The sequence below is a fragment of the Anopheles bellator genome, chromosome X, assembly GCF_943735745.2.
Source record: "Anopheles bellator chromosome X, idAnoBellAS_SP24_06.2, whole genome shotgun sequence".
Taxonomy (NCBI): domain Eukaryota; kingdom Metazoa; phylum Arthropoda; class Insecta; order Diptera; family Culicidae; genus Anopheles; species Anopheles bellator.
In genome coordinates, this window is record NC_071287.1 from 7,013,294 (window position 1) to 7,035,885 (window position 22,592).

At 49.7% G+C, this 22,592-nt stretch overlaps 1 protein-coding gene across 1 annotated transcript in view; it reads right to left on the reverse strand.

Annotated features, from left to right (window-relative positions):
* Positions 1-22,592, reverse strand: part of LOC131213410 (mucin-19-like) — a 64,126-nt gene that overhangs the window by 18,830 nt on the left and 22,704 nt on the right. Inside the window, 1 exon segment of the mRNA XM_058207445.1 lies at positions 14,602-14,628. Within this exon segment, the coding sequence (XP_058063428.1) occupies positions 14,602-14,628 (27 nt within the window).

The window sequence follows — 22,592 nt, forward strand, 5'->3', positions numbered from 1 at the left end:
GTGTGTGTGTGTGTGTGTGTGTGTGTGTGTGTGTGTGTGTGTGTGTGCGTGTGTATGGCTCTCTCATCCCCAGTGTTGTGTGTGTGCGATAATCTCTCAGAGAGCCCATCATCACGAAGCGCGAAGGGGCGAGAAATGGCGAAAACTTTTCGATTGCACGGCTGTGTGTCTGCGTGTATCGGGTCCCTCCTTCTTTACAAGTACCACACCGGAGACTAGACGACGGCATCGAGACTCTGGTTGCCGCCGTACCATCAGCAAGAAGGAAGATAAGCGTGGTAGCCCCGTCCGTCCGTTCGTCCGTCCGTTATGCAAATTGGTCTGTGATTCGATTTATTTCATTACACAGCAGGCAGCACGACCATGTTCTCGCAGAGCGTTCCTGGTCGCCCCTACAAGTCGTCTCTGTGCAGTCGTCGGTCGTCGGGAGAAGGAGGTTTTCGCAACTCAACTCGGGAGGTGTGTGGTGGGCCCGACCACGCCAGACGACGTCGCGTTCATGTCGGATGCAGAGCAAATCGGATATTCTCAGCTAATCCCCACACACCTGTGTGGCAGGCAGGCAAGCAGGCAGCACCGGAAAACACCGGACGGTTTGTCGGAGTGGGGCAGCAAGAGCTCCACACAGCAAGGAACACAAGTAGTTTTTGGAGAGCGAAAAAAAAAAATAACAACAGTCAACAGCAAAGGCGATGAAGGTGTACAGGACGGCGGCACGCGCTGTTCATCATCGGTCCCCTCTCCCAGTGATGTGGCCATCCCTCCTCCTGGAGGAGAAAACTCTCGACCGTTGTGTGATGTGAGGTGATGACGACGACGAAAGTGCGGGCGCGCGCTACCGACCAAATTGCCATTTTCTCTAATTAAACTAATCTAATTACATACGTGGGAGCGGTGAGGGAGTGCGGTAGGGTGGTGGTAGGGTAGCGACTCGACAGCCCTGCGCTGTTCGACACTGCGTCGGTCGACACGCTGCGAGAATGTTTCGCGGGCTGAGTTTTTACATTTACAATCAATTTACAGCAAGACTCTCTTCTTTTTTCTTCCACGATTGGTTCTCTCTTTTTTTTCGCTGTTGTTCTTGCTTTCTTTCTTGTTCTTATTACTGGCAAACTTTTCCTATTGTATGTGTTTTTTTTGTGTTGTTCCCACTTCACTTAAATTCATATTCCAATTTTCTTCTCATATTCCCTCCATTTTCTTGTGAACTTGTTTTATTTCGCGATTTGTTTCTCCTTTTCCTGTTTTGTTTTGTTCTTTGTTCTGCTGTGTTTACTGTTGTTTGTTGTTGGTTTTGAGTGAGTGTTGTATGTTTTTTCTTTAGTTATCAGCCTATTTTACTTTTGACACAAGTTCTCCGACAAAATTTTCCACCTGTAGTACTTCTTTTTTTTCAAAAATTTCATCCAAAGTAAACACAAAACAAGAAAAGATGTTCAAAATCCCAAACAAGCGGCGATGCTAGAGGTAAGTGCAACGTCATCGAAAAAATACATTCTCTCTCTCGCTCTCTCTCTCTTCTCTCGGTTCACGCTCCAGCCACCGCCACACAACGGTGGGACCAAAATAGCATCAGCCGTCGTGGAGGGAGCAACTCCACGAGACATGAAGATATGGGAGAGCAAGAAGTAGGGGCAGAAGAAACAAAGAGTCACGCTCAAGAACACCAACAACCCTCCCGCTCCAACCACCCACATCCCCCCAGGCCCACCCCGCGACTGGCCGGTATACTAATAATTTAATTTGAAAAAGTTTTAATGGCTTTTTCATCTCAACTTTATCTTTCCGTAATTTATTCTCCCGGAGTAAAATCTTCGTCGTCGGGCACGTCGGCGGCAAAGGACACCTCTGAGATACCCGACCCCTACCACCGTTCACCTCTCCCACCTACGCCACCCCGCCCGCACGCGGGCAGGGATGAAGTTTTCCGGATAGCAAAGTTTCCGGGCGTCGTCGTCCCAGACCTTGTGTTTTCGGTTATTCTGCTCTGCTCTGTGCTCAGCTCTCCGCGTGTTGCGGATTTAATGTGCGCGCTCTAACGAAATGATTTTTTTAAAAAGACATTAACTTTAGCGGGACGTTGGTAAACCACCCACCCTCCTTCTTCAGTTATCGATGGGTGTTCTTTTGTTAATTAATTAATTCATTAACTAATAGCAATTGCATTTTACTAAGGTTACGTTCCTGTATGACACGTTGTGGCGTGTTAATGAAAGATTTCCAAGGTGCCTCGACCGGCGCACTCTAGCAGAGAGATATAGCAGTCTGGGCAAAAGATTTCAACAACTTTAGCAACTCAAAGAAGTTTAATCTGACACTAACAAAAAAAGTGCCACAGACTCGCAGACCGCAGAATGCTTACCGAAGCTTACACTGACAGCATGCACTCTCTTAATTCTATTTGTAAAAGCTTTCCTCCTAACTCTTAAGCTTTCTAACCACGCATACTGGACAACCGGTCAGGAAAACGATTTAATCATTCTGTAGGGAATTGCCTTCACCAGCTCACCAGACGTTGCTCCCTATGTAATGCTAGGCATGAATCTCCTAGTAGCTCCTAGTAGGTTGAAACCCTGCTAAATAGAGAGAGAAAGGCGACAAAATCTTGGCGCTCCATCGAAAAAACAGTCGAGGCGGAAAAAGCGCCATCTGTCGCCGCTGCTACATTTACAGCAAATAACAACAGCCACAATGTTTCCGTACAAATTTGTTGTCAGTTGCTTATCGCGAGGATCAGAGTTTCAAAATTTATACCTGGAACTATTACTGACCAATCAAGGGTAGGTAGGTGCGGTGCTACCAAGTCTATGTCTACGACTGGTGGTGATGACATTTCAGTGGTCTAAGGAAATATGGAATGGTTCTTGATCGTATGTGGGTCAACCAATGTGGTGGTCGCAGCAACTGTGTTGTCGTTACATTACGGTAGGGTAGGGAACTCAGAATTGGCTACGTTGGCGTGTAATTTGCATCACGGTAACATCTTTCGTCTCTCCCCCTAGCTGATCTCGTTGGACGTGGGGACGGGAGCCACTTAACGGTAATTACGCGCGCTAATCAGGTCCGAAGAAGGTCCGCATCAAGCCGCCGCGCGCAAACTGTCATCGCCGATCACCGACCGCCATATCCTCTAGTCTAGAGGCAGACATAGTGGTGGTGGTGGTAGCTAGGTCACCTCTCGTACTTTCGTGTCCGGAAACGACACCCTGTGTATGTGTGGAGAGACACACAGGCTGGGCGAAAGCTGATACAGCGGATGCTACCCCCTACTAGCAGCGTAACCAGTTGCCGGCTGTGCCCCACCTTATCCCGCACCGGTTTGTGCAAGAATGTGGCGGAATGTTGGGGTGATGGTGCTCCATAGGTATGTGGTGTGCTGGTATCCCAACAATGTAAGGCGCCCCTGGACGGCCGGACACCAAGACGGGTCTTTCAGCGTAGAACCCCAGAAGTGTATGTCGCTGCCTGACCCTGTTTAATCCACAGTATTTCTAGCAGAGTCCGTGTGTGTCACACTCTGGCACACTTCTAGTGTGGATGTATAGGGGGTAATCCATCTAGTGTTTGGATTTTGAACTACCGATTGCTGGACTTCCAACTTTAGTCTGAAAATGCGGACGCTAATCGCTTGCAGAAAACGAAGAAGGAGACCACCCTGTGGAGCATCAATCTCCACCGTCCAAGGTCCAATATCTAGAGAGGTAGGCAAGGCAAGCGCAGCCCGCCCCCACTGGTGCCTACCAGAGTTCAAGACTGGATTGAGGTTAGTGGCTTCCTCTTACGCCCCAGTTCGCTTGGCTCTTCTTACAGTGAACACCTCCTAACCTGGCAAACATTAGAGGGAGTGTGTGTTGATTTGATGAAGATATGAAGAAATTCAACTCAGGTCTATCATCGTGGGGCAGCAGCAGCAGCCCACAATGAGAGTAAGGGTGGGTTGGTGTGCGTGGCTGTGTGTACTGCTAATGGCCGATCTGTTGGCGAGTCGTCTACACTACTGCGCAAAAGCGACGAGAGCGGGCTGGTGCTGGTGGTCGCCACGTGTGGAGTCGCCCAACAAGCCCAACGGTGGCGGTGGCGGCGGGTGGTGCTTAACAACATTATCACTGTGCGCCTTTTGGACGACGACCTGCCGGAACAGCTGCTGCTGCTGCTGCTGACGATGGGCGAACAACCGAACCCAACCCAACCACGAAGACGACGACGATGACGACGAAGAGGCACAACACAGCAAAGGACCGCGCGTCAACGGATGGGACATAAAATTTAACGATTATTTTTATGTTTCCTCATTTCGTCCATTTATCGTTTATTACGCCCGGGTCGGTCGTCGGGCCGCGGGATCCGGAGAAGACGAAGACGTAGAAGCAGAAGAAGCGCGAAAGGTGAAAGAGAAAGCGAGAAAACGGTGACTTCACGGCGAAGCTGTGGTGGAAGCCCCCACAAAGGAAGTCGCCAGGAAGAAACTAAAGGAAAGAGACCATCAGCAGTAGTCACGAAATGGGAGAAATCCTGGGGCGGAGAAGGAAGAAGAAGAAGCAGAAAATCGAATCGCGCGCCGTTTGTGGCGTAAAAACGCAACGGTAAGCGGCGGCGACCACCAACAACCAAACAACCACCGCAACATTGCCGCCAGCGGCGTCGTAACGCCTTGTAGGGAGCGGCGGCCGCGGTGCGCCCTGACTCTTCAAGTCCTTCAGGGATATAGTATGGAAAGGAGGCACCACACACCACACCATTTTATCAGCTCGTAACCCCGGCGAGCGCATGCCTCGCAGCCACTGGAGAAGTGCAACTACAGAGTGGAGAAGTCGGGCGAAAGAAACGAAGGACAACAACAGCGGAATCAACAGCGGAACATCTTGTCACACACGTTCCGCCTTTTTGCCACACATTTGCCACAGCAGCAACAGCAACATAAAGTAGCACAACAAGGCGCGGCGGGCGCGACAATTGTCTCAGCCCTGCATGGGCTACGACGCCGCTTTCACATCGCTGCTCGTGGATCTGAGATACACAGAGGACACGCGCCGCTGCGTCGTGTTCCAACATCCAGCGGCCATGTTCAAGGATTGTCAAAAAGAAGTTTCGCACCCTTTGCAAAACCTCCACAAGAAGTTGGGGTCCGATAACATGGATTCCAACTCCCGGAATGAGGTGTTCTGGGGGTGCATTATCAGTCAGTCTGTGGTGTCCAGTCCGGTACCGGTCGCGGCAGAGTAGAAGAATTCGGGCACCCACAATCTATCTAGGGGCCTGAATCCTGACACTGAATGAAAGCGACATGAAAGCAAACGAGTTTAAGAGTTGGTGATAATACGTGCGTCGGATCTGTTCAAGCAGATTGAAATAAATAAATTAAATGTGGGAGATCAGGCTATACGCCCTGGGAAATTGATAATAATAAAAACATAATAATAATTATTATTATTATTACGATCTCGCTACGAACGGCACACGTAAAGAGAAGTGAAATCCGGAGAATGTGATCAGCGAGGCAAGCGACACCACACCAACGGCTTTTGCTTGTCTGCATGGATCTGCTCGCGTCCGACGCTGACAGGATACTCCAAATATTAATTTCTTAGTGCAATGGAGAAGAAAACAGCTAGTCTCAGCCAATTCAATCAGAAGGAACCGAAGGAACCGAAGGAACCGAAGGATTGGACCAAGACCATGTTGCACAGTCCATAGGAAGATCCAAAAGAGGGTTCTCCGAGTGGAAAACGTAGGCCAAAAGAATCGTCGCGAAAAAAGAATGCGGAACTCCTCTGTCCCGAAACTCTCAACGCCGCCGGGGCAGATTGGGCGGCGTAAGGCAAAAGCAGTTACGCGTTCTTGAGGACACCCTTAACGAGCTACTCCAGATCCCGATTGTGTCCAGGGGTCCCGGTCCACGCCGCGTAAAGTTGCTTCCGTGGCATACACACTTTATTCTACTTCTTACGCACTTTTTTATTCGGCCAACAAGGAAGTTGACAATAATTAACTCAGAGGCACTGATTTAAACTGAATGTGTGGTTGCCAAAACACTTCCACTAAACCGCTGTCAAAAGGATTGGCCGCCCCGTATCCGAATTCTAATCATCAAATCAAGATTATCAAATTGGGAAGAAAGTGCTGTGCGGCGGAACTGTCACTTTTGCCATATCACCACACAACTTCGTCACCGCCGTTCACACAGTGCAACGGACGAAGCGATCGACAGGGTACGCACCTCTCGATCAGCGGAACTGCCGGACTGGAGGAAGCGATGAAGACAGCAACGCGCTCCCCGTGAGAAGTTGCATATTGCACGCGTCGACCGAAAAAAAAAACGTGTAAGGAGCAAAAGCGTACGGCATGTCCAGTCGGGTTATGGGAACCTTGGTGCTCCGGAGAACCGCGCATTGAACGTGCTAAATATAAATTTAGCTCGAGCACGGAGATGATGTCTTCATTTGCCGCTGGCGGGCGACGTCGCCGAGCGATGACAGCAGATCCGGCTCTCGTCTTAGACCAAAACAAAAACAATAGCGAACGGCGGAGTCAGAGCACACACAGACCTACGCGGAAACACAATAACAACATCATGTTGCACTGTTGAAGTGGCGCAGTGCATTGGATGATCCGATACAAGAATGCGTGTGTGCGCAGGCGCTGCGCGGTGTCGCAGCAAAGAAGAGATCATTGGCCTCATTATTCCACGCGCGCCGCCGTTCCATATTTAGGATGTGATGCGCTTTGAGGCACAACATGCCGATTACTCCACGACGTACTGCAGGGGAGCATTTTAACTAGTCGAGCGCTGACCGGCAGATTTCGGACTTGCTGATCCGAGACTTATTTCCGGACCTTAGGATCCCAACATGTTGAGTGGTGTGACAGACATCCACATATGGACATCCTGACTCCTGTCGGGCTGAATCTTGCAAGTTAATGGTAGTAGCGGAACGCTTAGTTCTTGGCCACAAAAGTCACAGCGCCACAAAAGTTCTAAAATCCCTAGCCTGGACTCCTCCTGGACCGTCAGACCAGATCCCTGCTTCCCCGCGAGAGCCGAGGGATCCAGCAAGAAGAATCTCCCCGATCCAGAGTCAGCGTTTTTCCAACTGTGTGTGGTGTTGGTGATAAATCCCATGTTTTCGGTACATTTACCACCGTCGTGTCCAGAACGGGGGAGGACGGGGGGGCGGCGGACGAGAGATTATTTATCACCCCACACAACACACACACAACACGTGTTTGCCGATGCGATGCGTTCCGTTTAAGTGGCCCGCGCGGTCCGAGATCGAGAGACCTCCTGCCGGGTCTGAGGCTGAGAGGAGTGGATCAACCGTTCAAAAACACACACAGACTTCTCAACGATGATGTAGGCTGTCGGTCTGACACTCTGGTTGTACGATAATCATCAACGCGCGCGCGCATCTCGCAACTCTCTGATAGATTGAGTTGATAAACCTAGAGACATAGAGCCATCAGTACGCGCGCCCAGGGCGGGTGTGAGGAGGGTAGCCAAACAAGCACGTGTAGGCCACGCTCCGCTTTTCCATCCTGTCTCTCTCTAGTATAGATAGGGTACTACTAGTGTTTCTACACCACTGGACTCCACACCCCAGAGCTAATTAAGTCAGAACGCGATTGGGTGCGAAGATCCAGAAGAAAGTCGGGCCCCAGAAACGAAGTGTGTCGGAGTGGTAATAACGCCGAGCTGTAAAAAGGTGTGGAAGCCACCGACTCGTGCGTGCATGTGTGTGCGCACAGCTCTCCTGGCCGGATTCCTGGCGAAGGGTGAAGCAAGAATTCGTGAAGGTGAAGAAGCGAGCGAAGTGGCGAAGAATGAGAATCGTTTTCTCCGAGCTCTTCTAATTATACACCGCCGCGCGCGTATACTCAACCACAACCTACTGCCGCCTCTATAGCACGCTACTGTGAAACGTCTTTCCACTTGACAGCCCCCGCCGCCTCTTCGTCTGGATTACCCGCTGCTGTCCCGCAGCACAGGCAGCCGCATACTTCGTCGTGGGTGGCTAGGGCTATTAGCTACCATCAAATGAGCGTCGACGAGTTAACGATGATATGAGAGAGGCTGGCGGCGCGCACACGCAGGAGCAGGAAACGCTCAGAGGCGTGAACTGCATAGACAAATGACTACGACAAACAGTAAACATGGCGTGGCGTTACAACACAGCACCGATTACTTCCCGGCCCTCACCTACGGAAGGGTTCACCTCCTACGGCGGGTCTACGCGGGGAGCCGCGAGACTGGGCTGGACATGGTTGAATAGTTAGCACTACGCCGCTAACGCGAAGGTTCCACGCACCAGCCAGCCAGCCAGCCCACCACCAGGCTGCAGCAGCAACAAGACTTGGACTTGGAGGGAGGTGCTGTGGACTCTTCGCTCACGAAGCGGTAGAAACCACCTCTGGCAGCAGCAGCCCCAAGAAGCGGTATCTGGGGTAAAGTCAACAGCAGAAACACCAACCATCGCGCCATCGTCTCGCCGGTAAGCGATGGCGTCGACGACGACGACTTCGTGTAACTGCCACCGGCGCGCGCTCGCTGACGACGACGACACCCATCCTGGGCGAAGGAGAGACAGAGAACCGGCGGAACCAGTCCGGAGAGGCCCCCAGTTGTCGTCGCTGTCATCACGACGACGATGTCGTTGTCTTCAATTATGTCTTTCTCGCTCGCTTGTTATTAATTTAAACAAAATGCCTGTCATGTTGCTTACGAGCTACGAGAGCTGAGCTACGGGCAATTAGTTCGAGAACCGAACGCCGCCGCCGTTACTTTTTCCCCGAAGTCAGTTGCCTGTCTAGCAGCGCCGTTGATCGAGGCGCACCTTAACACGTGGGCCGGAAAATTCCGAGCCCGACCACATGAATGGTGCTATAGGCTTATTGCATTCAGCGCATTTTCAGTTAGTACGAACCTTCCTTCCAGAAAGCTATTGTAATTTAATCACATTCTACTCGCGGTAAGTTTGCGAATTATTTTACCAACAGTGACGACACTATTTTAGTTATTTTTAAAACAATGGGGATCAAAAGCAATTTAATGTTTTAATAGTTACACTGCTTTTTGATGGGACAAAAGCACCGTTCAACGAAAGCAATGGCTTGGATAGTGTTTTAAGGACTCCGCTGCTCCAACTCAAAAACAACAATAAAACGTTTGGTTTGCTAACTTCAGTTTGCAACAGATAAATCGTTCAACAAAACAGAGTACTGTGAAGTGAGATGACGTTGGTGAATAAAAAGCCAATTTGAACAAATAAGAGCACACCCGAGCCCGAGACTTTTCAGCCCATGGGGGAGAGGAGCAAGGTTCGCATAAAGATCAGATAAAGAACGTAAAAAACTGGTTAACTGCCTGAACGCGAACCACCACAACCGCGCCATGGCTGTCAGTGTCAACTCCATATTAACAACAAATAATAAACTCCACAAAGTGACAGCTCGGTGCGTGCGATAAACAAACCGCGTGGCATCATGAGAAAGGTTGCACGTTTGCACATGATTAGTGTGGTTTTAATGACCTAAGTTGGGGAATCCGAACATCCGAAATCAAACCCTGCATGATGCATGATGATGATGATGATGATGATGTCGTAGTAGCCGTGTGATGGATGGATCAGGGACCAGAACGATAACAAATGCGATAAGAGAAACAAACACAAACGATACAACACACCCGGATCTGCATCTTGAATAGTGTCCTCCCCAGACACCCTCCTCCCCAGTGTCCTCTGGTTGGTTCGTTTTTTTTTTTGGCCCAGTAAGACACGCCTCTCACTACAGGATCTGCGAGATAAGTAGGGTTTCCGACGGAAAGTGCACAGCTCCCGCGCTCGAGAGACCGGGAGAGATCTTGTGGGATACCGGAAACTACGCGCGCCACCACCTAAAAGAAAGTCGCTCCCGGACCCGGACCTCTCTACCGGACTATTGATATGAACTTATCAGGCACAGCACAATTGATAAGAACCTGGTAAGCATGGGGCCAACCGTTCCGCGAGCCCGAAGGTCACGCAGAACGAGATTTGCGGAACAGGTTTCGTCGATTCTTCTCTTTATCCCTCCCCTTTTGGGTTTACCTTCTTGGTCTGTGGGGGGCCGGCTGAAGCCGCGATGATCATCGCGGCTCAAAGCGCACGTAAAAGCACACGGCAAATCACAAACCAGATCCCAGGAGACGGTGGTCACCATCGCCCATTAGATTGCACGAGCCTCGGGAGCTCTCGTCCTGAGACTGGTCGAGACAAACGACCAGTTTCGAATTTATGAAATAAGTATTAATAAATAGAAATTAACATTAATAGTAATTAATAGTGCATCTCGTGCTGTGTTACAGCCCAACACTAGGAGCGCGACAAGGACTAATCGGTAGTTAATCAGGATATTCACATTCGAGAAACGTTTATCACATACAAACGGTGTGCGACAATTGGTCAAGACGGGCACCAGGACCACCAGCAAAGCTGTGTCGTCACATCTTCGAAGAAGCATTGTTAAATTTACCTGTAATGAGAAGAAAAGAGAAAAGATTACAAAAGGGATTTAAAAAGGTGAGTCTAGAGAGAGGGGAAAACAGTAAAAGCTTCTTCCGGTTACTCTTCGCTGTTGGTTTGATTTTAATTCACGAAGGCTTTAAAAAAGCCACGGGTTTCATATCCACACCGTAATGTGCACCAACATTTGGTTAGTTAATTAAAAAAAATGTTTTGCTAACTAATGTGATTTAGCTATTTTTAATAGGATTGTTATTTATCTTCGCTCTCAGGATGGGTGCTCTCGGAAAGCGGTTCTTCGATTTTTCACGGCTTGCTCAAAGTACATTTTTGTACATCACTCTCTTCATTTGTCCTTTTGTGCTGTTTGGAGTCCTTTTGATGGTGTGTCGCAGCACAGCATAGTGCCTTTATTTATGTTGTTTTTGCGCTTTTGCGCGCGTTGTAATGAGAAGATTATTTACACACCAAAAAACCCCTCATCGTAGGTTCGCAAGGTATAAGGCGCGCTTCTTCACTTTCTGGCCGGTTGTGGATAAATTAATGAACCGTAACTATGCTTTTTTTCTAAACAGCCGTACACAATAGAGTTGCGAACGATGCACACAGAGAAAAGGAAAGGATATTTTCTCAAACCGTCAAAAAGTCAGCATAAACCACGCGCGCGCCACGCGAGCATCCACCGCGTAATGGTACGCCCCCGCCCCTTCCCCTCCCCTCTTCCACAAGCAGCAGCAACGGAAGGAAAATCCTCAACACCCACCCACCCGCACACACCGAAACACAACCTCTTCTCTCAAATCACTGCTTCGCCGCTTTTATATTCTCATTAATAGTATTTTTCCACTCAACTTTTTGGCGTTTTCAACCCTCAAATCTCGTCTCCCGGGTCCCCCTGCTTCCCTTGCCGTCTGATGGCAGTGCGTGGCAGAGAGACGGTTGGTGGTAGGGTGGACAGGCCAGGCAGACAAGGCAAACCGGGCTATGAAATAAGGCGGCCATAAAAAGAACGCAACGCAGAATATTAAATAAATTAAAACTCAACCTCCTGAACACAGCAGCAGCAAGGGGCAAGGCACGGATTTTTGACGTTGTTCTTTTTTACTCTCTCTCTCTCTCTCTCTCCTTCGCTCTCTCTTTCGATTTCTTTCTCTCTGCCGGCGGCGATGGTGCCTGCCACTATGTACTGCTATTTCGCCCTTTTTTCTGTGCTGTCACCCTTCTGCGAGTCCGGGCCGGCCAGCCGACCGGGTGTGCAAAGATTTATTATTATTACGTGGCGTACGGGTAGAAAGTGGGCGACGCATAAAAAAAACACCATGCATCGAAAAACGCGGCGGCGGCGGCAGCGTCGGTATAAGAAGGGTAGTAGTTATCATCAACATCACACACAGCACCCAGGGGGCCGGTTCGCACCCCTAAAACCACCCCCCATCTGAATTGAGTTCTTATTTGCTCTTTTAAGAGGTAGCAAAATAGCTCAACACCATTAGCAAATGCGTGCGTTCTGTTGGCGGAACCCCAAGGAATGGGAGCCGAGGACTCTTTCGATAGTTCTCCAGTTCGCATAAACACTGATTTGTACTAGTACACTTTCGCCACATCAGAAGCAGACTATCTTTGACCACAATAGTTGTCATGGGTACACACCCATCAACATTGTCCACCTCGTTTTCTCTCGATAACGCCGCACACCACACGAATGGTTGGCGGAGATTTCAAGAAACGCTAAGACGTGTTGTAAAAAACAACAACCTGGATGGAGTAGTCTGTGCTGAGAAATTGTGTCCAGCAGAGTAAAACGTTTCCTACTGAGCACGTTACCAAACCAGAACAACCATACACACCATGCCAAAGTTCAAACACTGGTAAGTTGGTTAACGGCTTTGTTAAAGAATGTACACGAAAGTTTGCTACATGTGCAAAACAAAACAAAAAACAAAATTAACCGCAGACATGCGCGCGCCAATAAAGAGAAAGATAGAGAAAAAAGAAAGAAAAAGAGAAAAGTAAAGGTGAAGAAAGAACGATAAAAAAGTAAGAAAAAAGGGAGAAAGAAAGAAATAAAAAAGAAAGACGGGAAGAGAGAGAGAGAGACTAGTCATAGACCTTTAAAGAACTTACGGAGTTTCCTATTTCGAACGGTGGTATAAAACATTTTCTCGAACAAAGAATACAAAAATACAAAACACAGTAAAACCAGCTTCACCAGCTTCCTAGTAGCCCATCTAGCCCAGTAGCAGCAAAAAACTATCCCGTGCGCCGACGGAAAGATTAAAAAAAAAGGAACAAAAAGTCCTGCCATCGCTAAAATGTATGTAGGAAAAGGGAAATCCACTAAGTACATCGTGCAAAAACGATCGCAGCGAGTGAGTGAGTGAGTGAGAAAAAGAGCGAATGAGCGAGGGAGACCGAGAACCGACCAAGCGAGCGAGAAGGAGACGCAGTCGTCCGTTTGGTACAGAGTTTCCCCCCTTTGTGTGTGCAGTTGGAGTCTTGTCACAAAAAGGTTCAAACTCTTGAGAAAAAAAAAACAAATCGGAATCGGATAGTCCAACTCTGAACTCACGGACTCCGCCGGATACCGTAGAGCACAATTGGCAACTAGATGACCGGAAAGTAGTGGTCCAGGCAGACTGTGGCGACTCCGTTGTAAACATTTGATGAACACTTTCAACATTTTTTGCGACAGCTTCGTAGCAAAACAGGAAGACACTTAGGTCCTCGCTTAGGTTGTGTTAAACACGTTCTAAACTATCTAGTATACGGCGGAAAAGAGCATAAATCAAAACTACGCGGCCTTCTCTCGTTCGCGGAACAACCTCACCCCGTAACGTAAACCGTAATACTCTGTGTGTTCCGAAGGAACTGTGGCGAGAAGCAACAGCGCAGCGCAATGTCTTCGCGACGAAAGAGAAACAGAAGAAAACAACAGTTTTCTGCTGCTTGTGGTTTTATATTATGCAAATGATGTCGTCGCTGCTCTCGAGTATGTACGTTCGCCTTTTTAGTCGAGACAGGCGCAACCGTTTCACAATCTTTTGAGTGTGCCTCCGGCCAAAGAATGTCGTTGGCTCTCTCTCTCTCTTTCTGTTGAACGTACGCTCGTCGTGTGGCTCGCTACATTTTTTGCGTTACTTTTTCGTGAAGTCAATTTTCGCATCCACCGCCGGCTCCTGGGGGGACACAGGACAGGACAGACAACAGCAGCTCGCGAATGAACAAAACGCTAACGCTGCTGCCGCTGCTGCTGACGGCTGTTGCTAATTCCTCTCACTTTTCGACTACAAAACCGCCGCTGGGTGCACGCGTGCCGTTGTTCTGAGAGGATGTAGGGAGAGGATGGCATAAACGTACACGGCAGAGAAGAGAACCCGGTAAAAGTACCGCAAATAAAACTGGAATAGTAGCGCCAGGCGCTAAATTATTTCAATGAAACAACAGATTTTATAAAATACGAGAATGAAAATTAAATGTCAGGTGGCAATCCACAAGATTGGCCCGTTCTTGTGAACATTGTGGTAGATAGTCCAAAAACTCTGATATATCATCATCGGTGAGGCGATTCCGCCACTCTTGTGGATTGGTGAATTATCCGGTTATGGATTCAAATCTTGAACTAATGGGGCGAGCGATTTGCTACATGCATGATTTTCGCACTCGTATAGGAGAAACGTTCAACCTCGCTCATAGACCAAGAATTCATCAGTCCGGAACAACGTTCCGGCTACTAGAATCGGGAAGATGTCTAGACTGGACTTCTCTTCTCATCAACTACATGCAAATCCAGACCCCCAACGTAACTCTCTCTGCCAACAAGACTTTCTTGGGTCTCTTTTTAAGTAGCCAGCCTAAGCGATAGGAGAAAGTGGACACTTCCTTCCTACCTACCTAACATATGCGCTACTATTGATGCTCCTACGCAGCGCATTCATAAATACGACCTTCTTCAACCACCGCCGAAACGAACGCCCAGAGTCCAACTACAAACTGTCTACCAGCAGGCTACCTCTGGCAAGCTTTCTCAAAAGTTCCATCATTTCCTCCAAGGTCCTACGATTATGCGGACAGGCAGAAGTATTCGCTTACTCGCTTACTCGCTTACTCGCTCTCTCTCTCTCTCTCTCTCTCTCTCTCTCTCTCTCTCTCTCTCTCTCTCTCTCTCTCTCTCTCTCTCTCTCTCACCTGTTGGAGAACCGAGTTATGGCGTGCGCTTCGCCATCAAGTCTACCCCAAAGTGGTGCTCTAGGAGCTAGGAGCGCCTGAAGCCGTACAACAACGCGGCAAAAGCAAACGAAGAGAGCGAGCAGCAGCAAGTGAGGGTATCGAAAACATGACCTTTACACCGTCCGACCATAAAACGACATCATGTCCAATAAGCGGCCCGAGATCACACCGTAACACCGTAAACTGATACACGACGACGACGACGACGACCACCTCTAGACCTCCTGCCGCCCAACAGCGGTTACGCAAGCAAGCAAGCGCAAGCGAACCATCAATAACAAACCAACTCCGCGAGGTAACAAAACACCCCACACCACACGCAGTCGGTTGAAAGGAACACCTGAAAGGTTGCGCGCTCCTCTCCGATCGGACAGATAAGTAGCCGTGAATTCGGCTGCCACTGTAGCACACCGAGCGTTGCCTGCAGGGCTTCTCCCATATAGAGGCGACGACGACGACGACGTGTGAATTGCGTGTCAACGGTAGAGAGGCGGGCAGAGATTAAATGCTTGATTACAACCTGTATTTAGTAGTTGACAGGTGATACCTGTTGGCGGCGGGCCAGATTTTACCCCGCACTGGTGGGTACTCACTCACTCACTCACTACGATGGCTTCTTCGCGCCCCTCTGTGAGGTGAAGTGATGTAAGACGGCTACTTACACGGCTCGTCTTTCGGTTCGCAATTTGCTTCGGTAGGAAGAAGCAGCACACACAGTCCGCACCTTCTCTCACAGAGGGTGTGTGTGAGAGAGAGAGAGAGAGAGAGAGAGAGAGAGAGAGAGAGCGAGAAAGGTCTCAACATGGAGGGTTCATCTCGGGGTGGCACACCTATTTGGCTCTTCCTCAAATGAAACGCCCAATGCCGATAAGAGAGGTGACGCCACCATTAGAGCCGCCGAGCTCGACGTCGTTATGCCCGGGTCCGGCTCTGGGGTAGGGCAGCAGACGACGAGGAACACCTTTGGAGAGACCCGCATGGTCCGAGCAAGACCCGAGCTCGTGCCCAGACCAAAGCGGAATTCTCAATGAGTTGTGGAGTGGTGTCGTAGCTCTACGTTCACACCGGAGAGGTTTCGACGGTGGAGGCGGAACCGTCGTAATGACCCCCATTATAGAAACTCCCCGACCCCGACGAGAGATAAAGAGGGCCCCGCCTCGAAAAGTCGCGAGTCGTGGCGGGCCAGCGCCAATGTGACACCTTTATGGCACACGAATGGGCATACCTCACACGCCGCAAGCGGAACGCCGATTGGGCATTGGACACGGAGCAGCAAGACGGAGAGAGTCAATGGAGTCAATCAATTAACCCTGACGCGCCAGCCAGCCATGTGTGTACAGTTCCAATCAGCACTTCACCCGGGTCCTCGGGATGATGTCCAGGACGTCCGGGGGCGACGGGACGGAACACAGGAATTGGAAAGCTCCCAGCTGCCCAGTGTAGTAACCCCGACCACATTACACTGTCGATCCGTCTCGATGCACAGGCGTCCTTTGTTGGATACGCGGCCAGAGATCGGTCTGGTCTGGTCTTCAAGTATTACACGCTTCGGTAGTTCTGGAACTCTGGAAGTTCTGGAGCTCTCTACACGCGCGCGCAGAAGCGAATTAATTGTGTTAAGATATCCACAGCGACCTACATAAATATTAAAAGCTCAAGAAGGATATAGGTAGTTCAAGAAGTAAGCCAAGGAAACAGCTCCGACGTACGAATAAGGGGGGGAGTCGGCGAAACCAGCACCACCACACGATGGTCACTGGTTGGGTTCCAATCTCTAGACCCCCTACACGGCGCAGTAGACATTTCTCCCAACCCCTCAACTTAGTTGGAGAATCTCGTCCGTCCGGTGAGGCATCGAATTAACATTCTATTTAAACAATGAACGTAAATCGTAATTATGTACACTTACGATTAAAAGGGGTGTATGATTATAACTAATAAAGATTTCCATTTCGGTGTTCGCCCCGTCGGGTGTACGTGGCCGGTGTTGAGTTGCGTTGAGGAGGCGCTAACGGCCCAGGTTGGGCGCGCCCGGGGCCCTCACCATCACCATTATTCGACGACTTCCGCCGCCGCGAGTCGGAAGGCTCATAAATTACGGTCATCCGCCGTTCACCAGTGCCGCTTCGCTCGCCTGCGCGCCTGCTGACTCAATAATGATAATGAGAGCGTGATGCGAATGGCGCTGCTGCGGCGCTATGAAGGTTGGTTGCTGCCGACACCACACCGACAGAGAGATAATCGGTGCGGCGTTCTCCCTCTTCTTCGGGGCAAGAAGAGTGGAGAGTCCCCAACAGCAGCGTAGACTGATGCTCGCTCATGGTTCTTGGATCTTGATCGAGTTCCACCAAGAGCAGGGGGCGGTGTGCGAATACCTCCTTGGTGTACTGCTGGGCACAAGTAAAACGGGACACGGACGACACCTAGCGATGATGTAGAGTTATGAGATCCGACCTGCATCGAAGACACGGACGAGCGACGAGAGAGAGAGAGAGAGAGCGTGTAGTAAAGCGTCCCGACCACAAATGTGGAAACTTTGACTGGTGATAAAGAGAGCTGAAGAATGGAGCAGAGCTGGAGGAGAAGGAGCTGCTGTAGCAAAAGCCGGCTCGTTTCCGATAGTGACGGAGGTCTTTCGTACTTGGCGATAGCTACACGACCTTGCAAAGGCCACAAAAACGGCGCCAAGCCGGGAAGATAAGGGAATTCGCAATTCCGGTAATCGCTCGGCGGTTTAGCATCGGGAATTACGCTGAGCAGGCTGTGGAGAGTGCGGCTATTAAGGCGACCACTCATAGGGGGCACGGAATCTGAGGATTCTCGATCGAGTCCAACGATGCTGGGGAATAATCTCCGTGGGACAGATCGGTAGTTCCAGAAGTGTTTTCACCGGATATGGGTATGCGATCGATCGAGTTGCGTTGGAAGTCTGGAGTCTCTGGAAGTCTTCCACAAAGGTCTGGCCCAGTGATCGGGGCCGGGAACTAGAGTCGTGCATAAGTCGTAGTCTCGCTCCTCCACCTACACACACACACACACGTATATCTGTCGAGAGAGAGAGAGAGCCTTGCGTGTAGCAGAAGTAGGGTGCGTCGCCCGTAAGTGTGACCTCATTTTTGCGTGTGGCTGGCTGCGTGTTTACTCTCAATAATTCTCAGACAGTGCGCGCACCATCAGCCTCTTCTGTTGTCTCACTTTCGTAAGTAGACCGCTTGGTGGTGGAGGTGGTAGACAGCGTAGTGTGGCAGGCTGAGGACCTGAATCGAACCACCAGGCAGGATCTACCCCACCAGGAACACAAAGAAGCGGCGGCAATGGCAAAAGTAGCCCCCGCCAGGCCAGGCCAGACCGGGCCAGGATTGATCACGCACGATTACCGGGCGCGTCTGAAGCTAGCAGAGAGTGCACCCTGCTGCGCTCCATTCGCGAGAGCTGGCGGCTTGCAGTACCAAATTTATGTCCACCATTTTTAATACTGTTCTTCAACAGGCACGGCACCCCCAGGCTAGGATCACCTCCCTCTAGAGGGCCGCTCTCGGCGCAGACGAATCAGCGTGAGCCGACTTGGCCTTCCGTCGTCGTTCCGTTGTTCTCGGTTACTGCTGCGGCTATTTTCACGCATCTATTTCGCGCGCGCACTCGTGGAGCACTTTCTCTAGTTATTTTTGTACTGCCGTTCCGGTTTCGAAGAAAAAATACTTCTTTTCCTGTGCAGACAGACAGTCAGGATTGGTGGGGGTGGGCGGCGGGCGTGGTGATTGGTGATGACAAGCTGCTTGATATCTACCGGGGATCCCCATGTGCGAGAGATAACATGGTGGTGAAATCGCACCGAGCATGGTTGGCATTTAACATAAATAAACACAACGGATGTGAGTTATGGGCCATCGGGTCGGTCCGTTAATCCCGGAGGAGCTTGGAGCATATCCAAGAAATTACTCTCCATTACTTTACTTTCGTTCGATCATCATAAAGTGAATGTGCGACCGACCGTGTGCGAGTGAGAGAGACAGTGAGAAGGAGAACATAAATTCGGTTGAATTTGAGTTCGTGTCCGTAACACGCCTGTAACGTTGGTGGGTACACTCTTCATATGAACCCCGTATGTGAAATTTTATTTCGATCTGTCAATTTCGATGTTTGTTTACGAGCCATTTAGCAGCCATCAGACGACGTGTCACAGTATTTTTTGTCACAAGAAAGCGTTTTTGATGGTGGCAAAAATACACGAATTGAAATGTGAATTGTTGGATCATCCTCAGGCATTCACTAGATTTGGGGGTCCCCCCACTAGCGACTTCCTTCTGTTTTCGGAGCTACAAAAAATCATGCGTAGAAAGCGCGAGATTTGCAGGCCCGGGAATGGAATTCTTGGGGGATGGATTGCGTAATTTGAAATCTCGCTGAAGCAATCTCGTTGGGTATTGATGTGTATATTAAACAGCCTGGTATAACCCCTGCCCTTCTGCAAATAATGTGACATGTGAGTAATTTACGCCTTTACGGATTTGCCCGTTAAAACATTTAATATACGGCGCAAATTCAAACGACGATACCCCCGACGTTCGTCCGAGAAGTTCACACTGCCAATTACCATTGATTGAATACGCCGGGCCGGGGTTAGCGCTAGAAACATAAAAACCCCGCCCGGTTGGTCTCTGCCAATATAAAAGGTATAAAATATGACCAATAGATCCTTCGGCGTATCGATCGGCCAGAGGTTATCGTATGCCACAGACCGCTTGAAATTTAATTAAAGGTCACGGCGCAACGATAACAACTTTATGACACTCACGTTTCGTACGTGGACATTAGATTGCGGTTGCAAATCCGCCTCTGGCCACCATCATAAAAACCAGGAGGCGATAAAAAAAGGAATGCGCCATCGAATTGCCACTAATCGTGTATGCGCAAGCAGCCAAATGTCATTTGTTCAATTGCGCGACGATGCACAATTTGCATAAACCATCACCGCCACCACCGTGGGTGTGTTTGTGTGTTTGTATGCACTCTAGTAATGCACCCGCCGCCACCACCACCGTTCCCTCTCTCCTGCGTCGTGCTGCGCGATAATTATCCATTAGTAAAAGTCGTTCCCCGTGACGATGATACGAGACACTAATGAACGAGACCAAACCGGCTTCCTTCGGCAGCGCAGCGCAGCGGGTGCATTAAGAAGGTACCTCTCCCCCCCGCTCTGGCCCCCTCCCACCACTCGCATCCTGCAAGGCGCGAAACCGCGGAATGCACTCCGGGCGAACGATGATGACCGGTCGTTGATGACGACGATAATGGCCAATCATTGGCCAAACTGTGTACAATTACCAAGCCCGTTTCGAGTGAGTAGCTTAACGCCGGTTTAACCGCCCTCATAAAAAAGCCTTGCGCGTTTACGCGGCGGCAGCCCTATCATGGGATGGTGACATCTCTCGCCAAAAGAAGCCGACTCGAAGATAGGATGGAGATTTTTTTTTTACAATCACAGCATCAAAAGTCAACGCCACCAAACTTATCGCTATCCCGGCTGACCCAACACAACCAGTTCGAATTGGATGCATCCTTTTTAAGGCCTTTCCCATCATCACTTGTTGGCCTGAAGCGACCCCTATAAAACGAGAATCTAAAAATGGTGGCAAAAGTCTCAGGCTTAGGGGGATAAGAGACCTTCGTTCTGAGATCGGATTCGAGAACGATTAGTGAAGCCGTAACGAAGAATCCGTTGCCGTCGCGCGACTGACACACATTTGGCGATAGAAGCAGGAGGTCAGAGGACAAAAGGTGGTTTTAAACGCAAAAATCGAACGTAACAAACCACACCTTGTGTAATAACACACGCCAGGAAGCGTTTTTGCGAAGCAGTTCGTGCCGCATTCGGTTGGGACGGCATGCCTTTTTAGAGAGAGGTGGGCCCATAGAGTAAGTTGACGCTCCGTAGACACAACCACATACACACACGGCGAAACGAGGTGAGACTTCAAAGACACAAAACAAGAGCAAAAACCAACAACGAAGAACGAAACGCGCACGCAAAACGCATATGAAAACAAACAAAACGAAGAAGTGGTGCACTAAAACAGAAAAGGAAACAAACAAACGCGAGAAAGGAAATGGAAAGGTAGCACGCGCAAAGCAGGTTGCTGAAGGAGAATCAAAGATTGTTGAAACAGAACGAGTGAGAAAGAGAACGACCGCGACACGAAGCAAGAGGAGGCAGCCATAAATTCACGAGAATCCACCCCAAAAAGGACAAGAGTAAAACAAAAAAAAAACGGTGTGCAACAAACAGAAAGAGTGAAAACCTCGAAGAAAAACTCGAAAAGAACGAAGAGCGAAGCAGAAACAAAAAGCGAATGCGCACGAGAGCGAACGAAGCGCTCAGAAGAATGGGCGCTAAGCGAGCGGAGAAAACAAATGCGAAAATTGCAACCAGCAAAAAAGTAAATGAAAGAGGCGTACAAAACGTAGCGCGAAAGACCGGCAGAGAAACCGAGGAACGAACGAAGGAGAGCGAGAGAGCGAATAAACAGCGAGAGGGAGAGTGAGTGAGAGACAATAAAACGGACAGACAGGCAGAGCGCGCAAAAAAAGGACGTCGCGTCGCGTAAAGTAAGGGGGGTTAGGTTAACAAGCAGCAGTTTGTCGGTAATAAAAATCGTTGACGCTTGAATAATTCGAAAACATTTACAATTCCCTCCCGCATAACCGTCCACCCCCACCCATCCCCACACCCATTTCCGGAGGTCCGAGAACGTTAACCTCACCAGAAAGGTTCCTGCGGCCAGGGATATTGGCGACGGCGACAGCATGCCAAGGCGACCGGCAACCGACAACACGCAGTCGTCGTCACCACACCGCAGTTATGCTATCCGGGGGGGGTTGGCTGGGTGAATGTGTGTGTGTGTATGTGTGTGGTTGGGGGGAGCAGCAACGGAATCAGCACCCTTAATTAAACATCCATTAAATATATTTTAATGAAATTCTACCCTCGGGAGTAGTGTGCAGAACCACCGCCACTACCATACCGCTCGCACCCCAACCCCTTCACCCACACCGTCTGGTTGGGTGGAGGTGGTTCAATCCTCGCTCTCTCTCTCTCTTTTCAATTTTTTCCGTTTTCCTCGTTCGGTTTTTCTTCGAGATCTCGCACGCTCTCTCTCTCTCTCTCTCGCGGTCCGAGATACACCTGACTTGATGGTAACACAACTGGCGGCATCGGGGATCGCTTTAGGATCTCTTTCTCGGTTGTGCACCACAAATAACTCAATCTACAATCTTCTTTCCGTATGGCGGCGGTCGCTACGGTCACGGGAGTTACTAAACCACCCACCGGCCACCATCTCCTCTGTCTCCCCCCTCTCTGTTTCTCTCTCTGTAGTTATCTCAAGTGACTGGTCGTCGTTCCCCGATGGATGGTGTCCTCTCTACCTCGCTCTCTACATCCTCCTTTGGGCGATATTTCGATCGGTTGTTGCAATTTTTGGACGCCCCGAACGTCATTCAGCGCTCCTCCAAATATTCAATGATACACCGGAGATGATGCTCTATTTTGGGCCATTTTGTCCCAAAAAATACTCTGACATCATACAAACAATTGTTACACACAAAAACATGCGCGTCAACAAACTGATCTGATCTGATTCTGTTTTGAGAGACCTATTCAAGCCGCAAGCATAAAGGACCTTGTGATGGACCCCAAGAACCCTCCTCTTCTTTGTCCTTCTTTTCTTTTCTCTTTCCTCTTCCCAACAGTCATCCAGAGAACCGCGCGCAAGACAAGATCGACACACTTCTCGACCATCGGTGTGCACTCAGAGAGGTACTACCAACAGTCGCCGACACAGTGAAAGAAAGCAACCAAGAGAGAAAGAG